The sequence below is a fragment of the Mustelus asterias genome, unplaced genomic scaffold (assembly GCF_964213995.1).
Source record: "Mustelus asterias unplaced genomic scaffold, sMusAst1.hap1.1 HAP1_SCAFFOLD_1291, whole genome shotgun sequence".
Classification (NCBI taxonomy): Eukaryota; Metazoa; Chordata; class Chondrichthyes; order Carcharhiniformes; family Triakidae; genus Mustelus; species Mustelus asterias.
In genome coordinates this window covers 85,152-99,998 of record NW_027591236.1, presented here as the reverse complement: position 1 = coordinate 99,998, position 14,847 = coordinate 85,152, and the positions used below count along the sequence as shown (strand labels likewise).

The 14,847-nt window shown below is 49.7% G+C and overlaps 1 protein-coding gene across 1 annotated transcript in view; it reads right to left on the bottom strand.

Moving 5' to 3' along the window:
- Positions 1 to 475: 475 nt before the first annotated feature.
- LOC144488108 (RRP12-like protein) overlaps positions 476 to 14,847 on the bottom strand; it is a 45,293-nt gene continuing 30,921 nt past the window's right edge. The window contains exons 11-14 of the mRNA XM_078206128.1: positions 12,970 to 13,081; positions 11,894 to 11,994; positions 8,847 to 8,961; positions 476 to 622 (exon numbers count right to left, since the gene is read on the bottom strand). Coding sequence (XP_078062254.1) covers positions 476 to 622; positions 8,847 to 8,961; positions 11,894 to 11,994; positions 12,970 to 13,081 — 475 coding nt within the window. The remainder of the gene's footprint in view (positions 623 to 8,846; positions 8,962 to 11,893; positions 11,995 to 12,969; positions 13,082 to 14,847) is intronic.

The following is a 14,847-nucleotide window of genomic DNA, read 5'->3' as shown; positions in this document are numbered from 1 at the left end:
AACTGCCCTGTCTCTCCACATGACTGAAGTTCCTCAACCCTGGTACCATTTCAGTAAATCTCCCCTGCACCCTCTCCAAACCCTCGACATCCTTCTGTAAATGTGGGATCCAGAATTGAAGGCATTGTTTTATAAAGTTTCCATCTCACTTTATACTCTAAACCTGTTTGAAATGCCAGGAATTCCACCTGTTTAACAATCTTCTCAACTCCTGCCAGCTTCAACAATTAGTGCTCACTGTCCCGCAGCCCAATCTCTTATCAGACAATTATATTGTTCTGTCTTTCTTGAGACTGCACTTCATTGTGTTAATTTTCATCCCTCACCTGTCTATTCTGCCAGCCTGCCCAGGTCTCCCGCACTGTTTATTACTTGTCCTCTGCAAACTTAGAACTTATGTGCTGTATACCCAAGTTCAGGATTTTAATATGTAACAAGCAAGTTGTGGTCCCTGGGGAACACAAAGGTGTGCCACTCACTCAGTGCCATCGATCTGTAGGGGGATTGCCTGTAGAATAGCTTCAGGCCCCATGCTCTCCACGGCCATTCCCACTGCCCGTTCCAGCTCCACAGTGTGTGGAAAATGTGGAGTCTCTCGCAGATCAGATAGAGCCTGCAGACACTGGAAACAGAGACAACATCAGGGTTCAACGGCAAAACAATTATCTCCTCATTATAACACTGCTGTTTGTGGGAACTTACTGGATTCAGATTGGCTGTTTGTGATATTATAACCATGACTAAACATGAAGAAGTACCTCATTCACAGTTTCAACAGCTTTCTGATTTGCTGAGGTCTTGAAGCTCTGCGACAGAAATGCAAGTTTTGCATTTAAAAGAGACAATCTCAGCTCACTAACCATCCCTGTCTCCAATGAGTAGATGTCCCAGGTCTCCTTCCATCCGTTCCCCGACCTCACTCTCTCTCTCGGCTGTCCAGCCTTCACTCTCTCTCTCCAGCCTTCACTCTCTCTCCCTCTCCAGCCTTCACTCTCTCTCCCTCTCCAGCCTTCACTCTCTCTACCTGTCCTGCCTTCACTCTCTCTCTCTGTCCAGAGAGGATGAACACATGGCTGAGGAACTGGTGCAGGGGGCAGGGTTTCCAATTCTTGGATCATTGGGACCTCTTCTGGGGCAGGTGGGACCTGTACAAGAGAGACGGGTTACACCTAAACTACAAGGGGACCAATATACTTGCAGGGAGGTTTGCTAGTGTTATTGGGGAGCGTTTAAACTAGATTTGCAGGGGGATGGGAACCAGAATGCCAGAGCAGATAGTGGAGCAGGGGTAAAAAGACAGGTTAGTTCAAGCAAAATCACAAATGGAAGGGTAGAGTGTGGTGGAAATAATCTTTTGAGGTATGTCTATTTCAATGCCAGGAGTATTGTGGGGAAGGCAGATGAGCTGAAGGCGTGGATAGACACGTGGAAATAAGACATTACAGCCATTAGTGAAACTTGGCTACAGGAGGGGCAGGACTGGCAGCTCAATGTTCCAGGGTTCCAATGTTTCAGGCGGGATAGAGGCAGAGGGATAAAAGGTGGGGAGGTGGCATTGTTGGTCAGGGAAAATGTTACAGCGATACTCAGGCAGGATAGATTAGGGAGCTTGTCCACAGAGGCCCTATGGGTGGAGCTGAGAAACAAGAAAGGTATGACCACATTAATGGGCTTGTATTATAGACCACCCAATAGTCAGCGAGAATTGGAGGAGCAAATCAGCGGAGAGATAGCTGACAACTGCAAGAAACACAAAGTTGTGATAGTCGGGGATTTTAATTTTCCACATATAGATTGGGACTCGCATACTGTTAAAGGTTTAGACGGGGTAGAGTTTGTAAAATGTGTTCAGGAGAATTTTCTACATCAGTATATAGAGGTGCCAACTAGAGAGGATGCGATATTGGATCTCCTATTGGGAAATGAGTTAGGGCAGGTGATGGATGTGAGTGTGAGGGAACACTTTGGATCCAGTGATCATAATGCCATTAGTTTCAACCTGATCGTCGATAAGGATAGATCTGGTCCTCGGGTTGAGGTTCTGAACTGGAAAAAGGCCAAATTTGTTGAAATGAGAAGGGATCTGGGAAGTGTGGATTGGCACAGGCTGTTCTCTGGTAAGGATGTAAATGGAAAGTGGGAGGCCTTCAAAGGAGAAATTTTGAGAGTGCAGAGTTTGTATGTTCCTGTCAGGATTAAAGGCAAAGTAAATAGGAATAAGGAACCTTGGTTCTCGAGGGAGATTGTAACACTGATTAAGAGGAAGAGAGAGTTGTATGAAATGTACAGGCAGCAAGGAACACATCAGATGCTTGAGGAGTATAAAAAGTGCAAGAAGCTACTTAAGAGGGAAATCAGGAGGGCTAAAAGAAGACATGAGGTTGCTTTGGCAGACAGAGTGAAGGAAAATCCAAAGAGCTTCTATAGGTATGTTAGGAGCAAAAGGATAGTGAGGGATAAAATTGGTCCTCTTGAAGACCAGAGTGGTAGACTGTGTATGGAACCAAAAGAGATGGGGGAGATACTAAATGGTTTTTTTGCATCCGTATTTACTGAGGAAACGGACATGGAGTCTACGGAAATAGAACCATAGAAAATTACAGCTCAGAAACAGGCCTTTTGGCCCTTCTTGTCTGTGCCAAACCATTTTTTGCCGAGTCCCACTGACCTGCACTTGGACCATATCCCTCCACACCCCTCTCATCCATGAACCCGTCCAAGTTTTTCTTAAATGTTAAAAGTGACCCCGCATTTACCACTTTATCCGGCAGCTCAGTCCATACTCCCACCACTCTCTGCGTGAAGAAGCCCCCCCTAATATTCCCTTTAAACTTTTCTCCTTTCACCCTTAACCCATGCCCTCTGGTTTTTTTCTCCCCTAGCCTCAGTGGAAAAAGCCTGCTTGCATTCACTCTATCTATACCCATCAAAATCTTATACACCTCTATCAAATCTCCCCTCAATCTTCTACGCTCCAGGGAATAAAGTCCCAACCTATTCAATCTCTCTCTGTAACTCAGCTTCTCAAGTCCCGGCAACATCCTTGTGAACCTTCTCTGCACTCTTTCAACCTTATTTACATCTTTCCTGTAACTAGGTGACCAAAACTGTACACAATACTCCAAATTCGGCCTCACCAATGCCTTATATAACCTTACCATAACACTCCAACTTTTATACTCGATACTTCGATTTATAAAGGCCAATGTACCAAAGGCACTCTTTACGACCCTAATAGGGCAAACAGGAAGGGAGGTCATGGAAGCTTCACAGATTAAAGGGGAGGAGGTGCTCGCTGTCTTGAGGCAAATCAGAGTGGATAAACCCCCAGGACCGGACAGGGTATTCCCACGGACCTTGAGGGAAGCTAGTGTTGAACTTGCAGGGGCCCTGGCAGACATATTTAAAATGTCAGTATTCACGGGGGAGGTGCCGGATGATTGGAGGGTGGCTCATGTTGTTCCGTTGTTTAAAAAAGGTTCCAAAAGAAATCTGGGAAATTATAGGTCAGTAAGTTTGACGTCGGTGGTGGGCAATTTATTGGAAGGTGTGATAAGGGATAGGATCTACAAATATTTGGATAGACAGGGACTTAATAGGGAGAGTCAACATGGCTTTGTGCGTGGTAGGTCATGTTTGACCAATCTATTAGAGTTTTTCGAGGAGGTTACCAGGAAAGTGGATGAAGGGAAGGCGGTGGATGTTGTCTACCTGGATTTCAGCAAGGCCTTTGACAAGGTCCCTCATGGGAGGTTAGTTAGGAAGGTTCAGTCGCTCGGTATACATGGAGAGGTAGTAAATTGGATTAGACACTGGCTCAATGGAAGAAGCCAGAGAGTGGTTGTGGAGGATTGCTTCTCTGAGTGGAGGCCTGTGACTAGTGGTGTGCCGCAGGGATCGGTGTTGGGTCCATTGTTGTTTGTCATCTATATCAGCAAGTTTGCTGATGATACAAAGATTGGAGGTGTAGTGGACATTGAGGAAGGTTTTCAAAGCTTGCAGAGGGATTTGGACCAACTAGAAAAATGGGCTGAAAAATGGCAAATGGAATTTAACGCATACAGGTGTGAGATATTGCACTTTGGAAGGACAAACCAAAGACGAACGTACAGGGTAAATGGTAGGACTCTGAAGAGTGCAGTTGAACAGAGGGATCTGGGAATACAGGTACAGAATTCCCTAAAAGTGACGTCACAGGTGGATAGGGTTGTAAAGAGTGCCTTTGGTACATTGGCCTTTATAAATCGGAGTATCGAGTATAAAAGTTGGAGTGTTATGGTAAGGTTATATAAGGCATTGGTGAGGCCGAATCTGGAGTATTGTGTACAGTTTTGGTCACCTAGTTACAGGAAGGATGTAAATAAGGTTGAAAGAGTGCAGAGAAGGTTCACAAGGATGTTGCCGGGACTTGAGAAGCTGAGTTACAGAGAGAGATTGAATAGGTTGGGACTTTATTCCCTGGAGCGTAGAAGATTGAGGGGAGATTTGATAGAGGTGTATAAAATTTTGATGGGTATAGATAGAGTGAATGCAAGCAGGCTTTTTCCGCTGAGGCTAGGGGAGAAAAAAACCAGAGGGCATGGGTTAAGGGTGAAAGGAGAAAAGTTTAAAGGGAATATTAGGGGGGGCTTCTTCACGCAGAGAGTGGTGGGAGTGTGGACTGAGCTGCCGGATAAAGTGGTAAATGCGGGGTCACTTTTAACATTTAAGAAAAACTTGGACGGGTTCATGGATGAGAGAGGTGTGGAGGGATATGGTCCAAGTGCAGGTCAGTGGGACTAGGCAAAAAATGGTTCGGCACAGACAAGAAGGGCCAAAAGGCCTGTTTCTGAGCTGTAATTTTCTATGGTTCACTCTCTCTCTCTCTGTCCAGCCTTCACTCTCTCTCTCCCTCTCCAGCCTTCACTCTCTCTCTCCCTCTCCAGCCTTCACTCTCTCTCTCCCTCTCCAGCCTTCACTCTCTCTCTCCCTCTCCAGCCTTCACTCTCTCTCTCCCTCTCCAGCCTTCACTCTCTCTCCCTCTCCAGCCTTCACTCTCTCTCCCTCTCCAGCCTTCACTCTCTCTCCCTCTCCAGCCTTCACTCTCTCTCTCCCTCTCCAGCCTTCACTCTCTCTCTCTCTCTCTGTCCAGCCTTCACTCTCTCTCTCTCTCTGTCCAGCCTTCACTCTCTCTCTGTCCAGCCTTCACTCTCTCTCTCTGTCCAGCCTTCACTCTCTCTCTCTCTCTGTCCAGCCTTCACTCTCTCTCTCTCTCTGTCCAGCCTTCACTCTCTCTCTCTATGTCCAGCCTTCACTCTCTCTCTCTCTGTCCAGCCTTCACTCTCTCTCTCTCTGTCCAGCCTTCACTCTCTCTCTCTCTGTCCAGCCTTCACTCTCTCTCTCTCTGTCCAGCCTTCACTCTCTCTCCCTCTCCAGCCTTCACTCTCTCTCTCTGTCCAGCCTTCACACTCTCTCCCTCTCCAGCCTTCACTCTCTCTCTCTCTGTCCAGCCTTCACTCTCTCTCTCTCTGTCCAGCATTCACTCTCTCTCTGTCCAGCCTTCACTCTCTCTCCCTCTCCAGCCTTCACTCTCTCTCTCTCTCCAGCCTTCACTCTCTCTCTCTCTCCAGCCTTCACTCTCTCTCTCTCTCTCCAGCCTTCACTCTCTCTCTGTCCAGCCTTCACTCTCTCTCCCTCTCCAGCCTTCACTCTCTCTCTCTCTCCAGCCTTCACTCTCTCTCTCTCTCCAGCCTTCACTCTCTCTCTCTCTCCAGCCTTCACTCTCTCTCTCTCTCTCCAGCCTTCACTCTCTCTCTCTCCAGCCTTCACTCTCTCTCTCTCCAGCCTTCACTCTCTCTCCCTCTCCAGCCTTCACTCTCTCTCTCTGTCCAGCCTTCACTCTCTCTCTCTGTCCAGCCTTCACTCTCTCTCTCTGTCCAGCCTTCACTCTCTCTCCCTCTCCAGCCTTCACTTTCTCTCTCTCTCTGTCCAGCCTTCACTCTCTCTCTGTCCAGCCTTCACTCTCTCTCTCTCTGTCCAGCCTTCACTCTCTCTCTCTCTGCCCAGCCTTCACTCTCTCTCTCTCTGTCCAGCCTTCACTCTCTCTCTCTCTGTCCAGCCTTCACTCTCTCTCTCTCTCTGTCCAGCCTTCACTCTCTCTCTCTCTGTCCAGCCTTCACTCTCTCTCTCTCTGTCCAGCCTTCACTCTCTCTCTCTGTCCAGCCTTCACTCTCTCTCTCTGTCCAGCCTTCACTCTCTCTCTCTCTGTCCAGCCTTCACTCTCTCTCTCTATGTCCTGCCTTCACTCTCTCTCTCTGTCCAGCCTTCACTCTCTCTCTCTGTCCAGCCTTCACTCTCTCTCTCTCCGTCCAGCCTTCACTCTCTCTCTCTCTGCCCAGCCTTCACTCTCTCTCTCTCTGTCCAGCCTTCACTCTCTCTCTCTCTGCCCAGCCTTCACTCTCTCTCTCTCTGTCCAGCCTTCACTCTCTCTCCCTCTCCAGCCTTCACTCTCTCTCTCTGTCCAGCCTTCACACTCTCTCCCTCTCCAGCCTTCACACTCTCTCCCTCTCCAGCCTTCACTCTCTCTCTCTCTGTCCAGCCTTCACTCTCTCTCTCTCTGTCCAGCATTCACTCTCTCTCTCTCTCTCCAGCCTTCACTCTCTCTCTCTCTCCAGCCTTCACTCTCTCTCTGTCCAGCCTTCACTCTCTCTCCCTCTCCAGCCTTCACTCTCTCTCTCTCTCCAGCCTTCACTCTCTCTCTCTCTCCAGCCTTCACTCTCTCTCTCTCTCTCCATAGAACATAGAACAGTACAGCACAGAACAGGCCCTTCGGCCCACGATGTTGTGCCGAGCTTTATCTGAAACCAAGATCAAGCTATCCCACTCCCTATCATCCTGGTGTGCTCCATGTGCCTATCCAATAACCGCTTAAATGTTTCTAAAGTGTCTGACTCCACTATCACTGCAGGCAGTCCATTCCACACCCCAACCACTCTCTGCGTAAAGAACCTACCTCTGATATCCGTCCTGTATCTCCCACCACGAACCCTATAGTTATGCCCCCTTGTAATAGCTCCATCCACCCGAGGAAATAGTCTTTGAACGTTCACTCTATCTATCCCCTTCATCATTTTATACACCTCTATTAAGTCTCCCCCGCTCCAGAGAGAATAGCCCTAGCTCCCTCAACCTTTCCTCATATGACCTACCCTCCAAACCAGGCAGCATCCTGGTAAATCTCCTCTGCACTCCTTCCAGCGCTTCCACATCCTTCCTATAGTGAGGTGACCAGAACTGCACACAATATTCCAAATGTGGTCTCACCAAGGTCCTGTACAGTTGCAGCATAACCCCACGGCTCTTAAACTCCAACCCCCTGTTAATAAAAGCTAACACACTACAGGCCTTCTTCACAGCTCTATCCACTTGAGTGGCAACCTTTAGAGATCTGTGGATATGGACCCCAAGATCTCTCTGTTCCTCCACAGTCTTCAGAACCCTACCTTTGACCCTGTAATCCACATTTAAATTTGTCCTACCAAAATGAATCACCTCACATTTATCAGGGTTAAACTCCATTTGCCATTTTTCAGCCCAGCTTTGCATCCTATCTATGTCTCTTTGCAGCCTACAACAGCCCTCCACCTCATCCACTACTCCACCAATCTTGGTGTCATCAGCAAATTTACTGATCCACCCTTCAGCCCCCTCCTCTAAGTCATTAATAAAAATCACAAAGAGCAGAGGACCAAGCACTGATCCCTGCGGCACACCGCTAGCAACCTGCCTCCAATCCGAAAATTTTCCATCGACCACCACCCTCTGTCTTCGGTCAGACAGCCAGTTGCCTATCCAATCGGCCAACTTTCCCTCTATCCCACACCTCCTCACTTTCATCATAAGCCGACCATGGGGGACCTTATCAAACGCCTTACTAAAATCCATGTATATGACATCAACTGCCCTACCTTCATCAACACACTTAGTTACCTCCAGCCTTCACTCTCTCTCTCTCTCTCCAGCCTTCACTCTCTCTCTCTCCAGCCTTCACTCTCTCTCTCTCCAGCCTTCACTCTCTCTCTCTGTCCAGCCTTCACTCTCTCTCTGTCCAGCCTTCACTCTCTCTCTCTGTCCAGCCTTCACTCTCTCTCTCTCTGTCCAGCCTTCACTCTCTCTCCCTCTCCAGCCTTCACTTTCTCTCTCTCTCTGTCCAGCCTTCACTCTCTCTCTGTCCAGCCTTCACTCTCTCTCTGAACAGCCTTCACTCTCTCTCTCTCTGTCCAGCCTTCACTCTCTCTCTCTGTCCAGCCTTCACTCTCTCTCCCTCTCCAGCCTTCACTCTCTCTCTCTCTCTCTGTCCAGCCTTCACTCTCTCTCCCTCTCCAGCCTTCACTCTCTCTCTCTCTCTCTGTCCAGCCTTCACTTTCTCTCTCTCTCTGTCCAGCCTTCACTTTCTCTCTCTCTCTGTCCAGCCTTCACTCTCTCTCTCTGTCCAGCCTTCACTCTCTCCCTCTCCAGCCTTCACTCTCTCTCTGTCCAGCCTTCACTCTCTCTGTCCAGCCTTCACTCTCTCTCCCTCTCCAGCCTTCACTCTCTCTCTGTCCAGCCTTCACTCTCTCTCTCTTTCCAGCCTTCACTCTCTCTCTTTCCAGCCTTCACTCTCTCTCTGTCCAGCCTTCACTCTCTCTCTCTCTGTCCAGCCTTCACTCTCTCTCTCTCTCTCTGTCCAGCCTTCACTCTCTCTCTCTGTCCAGCCTTCACTCTCTCTCTAGCCCTTATTCTCTTTCTAGCCCTCACTTTCTAGCTCTCTTTCTATCTGTCTAGCCCTCACTTGCCCCCTCTCTAGCTGCCTGCTCCCGTCGCCTCACCTGCTTCATCACTGGATAGGCCTGTGAACCAATGACCTCAAAGAAGGTGCCGAGAACTTGCAAAACGAAGGCCCAGGACGCGTAGAACCGATAGGCCAATCCATCCTGCACTGTCCTGCAAAATAAACTGCAACCAATCAGCAAAGTGGAACAGGAATTTAACCAATCACAGCACTCCAAACCATGCAAACTCTCAGCTCATTCAGCCTATTTAGTGTCCGATTAATACATTTCCGAAAGGGGAGGGGAGAAATTACTCACGCCCCCTTGCCCCACTCACTGACCCTATCCAGTCCCCTCCCCCCTCACGGACCCTATCCAATCCCCTCCCCCTCACTGACCCTATCCAGTCCCCTCCCCCCTCACGGACCCTAGCCAATCCCCCTCACTGACCCTATCCAATCCCCTCCCCCTCACTGACCCTATCCAATCCCCTCCCCCTCACTGACCCTATCCAATCCCCTCCCCCTCACTGACCCTATCCAATCCCCTCCCCCTCACTGACCCTATCCAATCCCCTCCCCCTCACTGACCCTATCCAATCCCCTCCCCCTCACTGACCCTATCCAATCCCCCTCACTGACCCTATCCAATCCCCTCCCCCTCACTGACCCTATCCAATCCCCCTCACTGACCCTATCCAATCCCCCTCACTGACCCTATCCAATCCCCCCTCACTGACCCTATCCAATCCCCCCTCACTGACCCTATCCAATCCCCCCTCACTGACCCTATCCAATCCCCCCTCACTGACCCTAGCCAATCCCCCTCACTGACCCTATCCAATCCCCTCCCCCTCACTGACCCTATCCAATCCCCCCTCACTGACCCTACCCAATCCCCCCTCACTGACCCTATCCAATCCCCTCCCCCTCACTGACCCTATCCAATCCCCCTCACTGACCCTATCCATTACCCCCTCACTGACCCTATCCAATCCCCTCCCCCTCACTGACCCTATCCAATCCCCTCCCCCTCACTGACCCTATCCAATCCCCCTCACTGACCCTATCCAATCCCCCTCACTGACCCTATCTAATCCCCCTCACTGACCCTATCCAATCCCCCTCACTGACCCTATCCAATCCCCCTCACTGACCCTATCCAATCCCCTCCCCCTCACTGACCCTATCCAATCCCCCCTCACTGACCCTACCCAATCCCCCCTCACTGACCCTATCCAATCCCCTCCCCCTCACTGACCCTATCCAATCCCCCTCACTGACCCTATCCAATACCCCCTCACTGACCCTATCCAATCCCCTCCCCCTCACTGACCCTATCCAATCCCCTCCCCCTCACTGACCCTATCCAATCCCCCTCACTGACCCTATCTAATCCCCCTCACTGACCCTATCCAATCCCCCTCACTGACCCTATCCAATCCCCCTCACTGACCCTATCCAATCCCCTCCCCCTCACTGACCCTATCCAATCCCCCTCACTGACCCTATCCAATACCCCCTCACTGACCCTATCCAATCCCCTCCCCCTCACTGACCCTATCCAATCCCCTCCCCCTCACTGACCCTATCCAATCCCCCTCACTGACCCTATCCAATCCCCCTCACTGACCCTATCTAATCCCCCTCACTGACCCTATCCAATCCCCCTCACTGACCCTATCCAATCCCCCTCACTGACCCTATCCAATCCCCTCCCCCTCACTGACCCTATCCAATCCCCTCCCCCTCACTGACCCTATCCAATCCCCTCCCCCTCACTGACCCTATCCAATCCCCTCCCCCTCACTGACCCTATCCAATCCCCTCCCCCTCACTGACCCTATCCAATCCCTCTTATTGACCCTATCCAATCCCCCTCACTGACCCTATCCAATCCCCTCCCCCTCACTGACCCTATCCAATCCCCCCTCACTGACCCTATCCAATCCCCCCTCACTGACCCTATCCAATCCCCCCTCACTGACCCTATCCAATCCCTCTTATTGACCCTATCCCATCCCTCTCACTGACCCTATCCAATCCCCCCTCACTGACCCTATCCAATCCCCCCTCACTGACCCTATCCAATCCCCCTCACTGACCCTATCCAATCCCCCCTCACTGACCCTATCCAATCCCTCTTATTGACCCTATCCAATCCCTCTCACTGACCCTAACCAATCCCCCTCACTGACCCTATCCAATCCCTCTTATTGACCCTATCCAATCCCCCTCACTGACCCTATCCAATCCCCCCTCACTGACCCTATCCAATCCCCCTCACTGACCCTATCCAATCCCTCTTATTGACCCTATCCAATCCCTCTCACTGACCCTATCCAATCCCCCTCACTGACCCTATCCAATCCCCCCTCACTGACCCTATCCAATCCCTCTTATTGACCCTATCCAATCCCTCTCACTGACCCTAACCAATCCCCCTCACTGACCCTATCCAATCCCTCTTATTGACCCTATCCAATCCCCCTCACTGACCCTATCCAATCCCCCCTCACTGACCCTATCCAATCCCCCTCACTGACCCTATCCAATCCCTCTTATTGACCCTATCCAATCCCTCTCACTGACCCTATCCAATCCCCCTCACTGACCCTATCCAATCCCCCTCACTGACCCTATCCAATCCCCCCTCACTGACCCTATCCAATCCCCCCTCACTGACCCTATCCAATCTCCCCTCACTGACCCTATCCAATCCCCCTCACTGACCCTATCCAATCCCCCCTCACTGACCCTATCCAATCCCCCTCACTGACCCTATCCAATCCCCCTCACTGACCCTATCCAATCCCCCCTCACTGACCCTATCCAATCCCTCTTATTGACCCTATCCAATCCCTCTCACTGACCCTAACCAATCCCCCTCACTGACCCTATCCAATCCCCCTCACTGACCCTATCCAATCCCCCCTCACTGACCCTATCCAATCCCTCTTATTGACCCTATCCAATCCCCCTCACTGACCCTATCCAATCCCCCCTCACTGACCCTATCCAATCCCTCTTATTGACCCTATCCAATCCCCCTCACTGACCCTATCCAATCCAGTGGGAAGATCACAGTGAGCTCAAACATCTCACCTGAACATCTTACAAACATAGGAGGCAGCTCCCGAGGGGGAAGATGAAGCAAAGACTCCGATATCAGTCGCAAATGGAGCTACACACTCTCTCAGCAGCACCTGGATAAAGAGTATTAAACAGGAGCAATTAGAACCCTCCACTACGTTCAGTATTGCCTCCGGTGCTGGACACCACACTTTCTGAAGGACGTGATGGCATTAAAGAGAATGCAGAAAAGATTCACAAGAATGGCTCCAAGGATTTGCAATTGCATAGAGCGACTGGAGAAGTTAGAACTGTTTTCTCTGGAGAGAAGGTTGAGAGTATAGGGATATTCAGAATTATGAAGGGTCTGGAATAGGGAAAAGCATTCCCAATGGAAGGACTCTGAACCAGAGAACACTGGGTTAAAGATAATTATAAGAAGCAATGGGGTGATGAGGAGAAATGTTTTCACACAGCGAGTGGTTAGGATCTGCCTGGGGGTGTAGTGGTGAAGCGTGGGTTTCCTCCGGGTGCTCCGGTTTCGTCCCACAGTCTGAAAGATGAGCTGCTTAGATACATTGACCCGACCAGGCGCCAGAATGTGGCGACTAAGGGAATTTCACAGTAACTTCATTGCAGTGTTAATGTAAGCCTTACTTGTGACTAATAAATAAATAACTTTTAAACTTTGAAGTTTCCATTCTAAGGCAATTTAATCCTTCCCTGAAATGGAAACATTTGGAGGGCGACTGGGAAAAAGGCTGGGAAGTGACATGAGGTAAACTGTTCCTTCCGAGAGCCAGCAGACACAGAACAGGCCGAATGGCTGTAAACATTCTTTGGTTCTATGTGGACTCCGAACACCTGGGGTCTCAGGTCACCGCAAATAGGAGTTGACCCATTCACCACATCAAACCGCACAGTTTATCTTCTCTGTCCTCAAAGGTTCAATCACCAGTTCAGGCCATGATGGCCAGTGTGCTTCAACCTGATACACACGCGCCCGATTCAAAACCTCTGCCAAGTAACTTCGCGGGATCATTCCCATATTAAGATTTCAGTGACTTGAGAACAACAATCTTACAGTAAACACAATAACTCTAACCCACCTTCATGGAATCTGCTGCGGCTGCCATCAGCTGTGAGTGGGATGATAGGAGGCAACTAACAGCCGTGGAGAAGAGGCGAGGGAGATGAGCTAAACATAGCGAACCCTGCAACCTAACAACAGGAGGTCAGAGTGGACACAGTGAATCAAAGAGCACAGGTCAGCAATAAAACCTCAAACCCTACACACCCCTAAATAAACTCCATATCCCACAGACCTTGAAATAAATCCCATATCGTAGATCCCAAAGTAAATCCCATATCCTACAGACCCCAAATAAATCCTATATCCGACACACCCCCATATAAACCCATATCCCAAAATTGGATTATTATCTAAATGGAAAGAAATTACAACATGCTGCTGTGCAGAGGGACCTGGGGGTCCTTGTGCACGAATCGCAAAAACCCAGTCTGCAGGTGCAATAGGTGAACAAGAAGGCAAATGGGATGTTGGCCTATATCGCAAGGGGGATAGAATATAAAAGCAGAGATGTCTTGCTGCATCTGTACAGGGCATTGGTGAGGCCGCAGCTGGAATACTGTGTGCAGAATTGGTCCCCTTATTTGCGGAAGGACATATTGGCCTTGGAGGGAGTGCAGAGAAGGTTCACCAGGTTGATACCAGAGATGAGGGGTGTTGATTATGAGGAGAGACTGAGCAGATTGGGTTTGTACTCGTTGGAATTTAGAAGGCTGAGGGGGGGATCTTATAGAGACCTATAAGATAATGAAGGGGCTGGATAGGGTAGAGATGGAGAGATTCTTTCCACTTAGAAAGAATCTCTCCACCTCTACCAGTCAGGCAGGGAGGAAGCAGACGTGTGAGGGAACCTTGGTTTACTAAGGAGGTTGAATCTCTTGTGAGGAGGAAGAAGGAGACTTATGTTCAGATGAGACGTGAAGGCTCAGTTAGGGCGCTTGAGAGTTACAAGTTAGCCAGGAAGGACCTAAAGAAAGAGTTAAGAAGAGCCAGGAGGGGACATGAGAAGTCTTTGGCGGGTAGGATCAAGGAAAACCCTAAAGCTTTCTATAGGTATGTCAGGAGTAAAAGAATAACTAGGGTAAGATTAGGGCCAGTCAAGGACAGGAGTGGGAAGTTGTGCGTGGAGTCTGAAGAGATAGGAGAGGCACTAAATGAATATTTTTTGTCGGTATTCACACTGGAGAGGGACAGTGTTGTTGAGGGGAGTACTGGGATGCAGGCTGTTGAACTGGATGGGATTGATGTTCATAAGGAGGAGGTGTTAGCAATTCTGGAAAGGGTAAAAATAGATAAGTCCCTTGGGCTGGATGGGATTTATCCTAGGATTCTCTGGGAGGCTAGAGAGGAGATTGCAGAGCCGTTGGCTTTGATCTTTGTGTCGTCATTGTCTACAGGAACAGTGCCAGAAGACTGGAGGATAGCAAATGTTGTCCCCTTGTTCAAGAAGGGGAGTAGGGACAACCCTGGTAATTATAGACCGGTGAGCCTTACTTCTGTTGTGGGCAAAGTACTGGAAAGGATTATAAGAGATAGAACATAAGAAATAGGAGCAGGAGTAGGCCATCTAGCCCCTCGAGCCTGCCCCGCCATTCAATAAGATCATGGCTGATCTGACGTGGATCAGTACCACTTACCCGCCTGATCCCCATAACCCTTAATTCCCTTACCGCTCAGGAATCCGTCCATCCGCGCTTTAAACATATTCAGCGAGGTAGCCTCCACCACCTCAGTGGGCAGAGAATTCCAGAGATTCACCACCCTCTGGGAGAAGAAGTTCCTCCTCAACTCTGTCTTAAACCGACCCCCCTTTATTTTGAGGCTGTGTCCTCTAGTTTTAACTTCCTTACTAAGTGGAAAGAATCTCTCCGCCTCCACCCTATCCAGCCCCCGCATT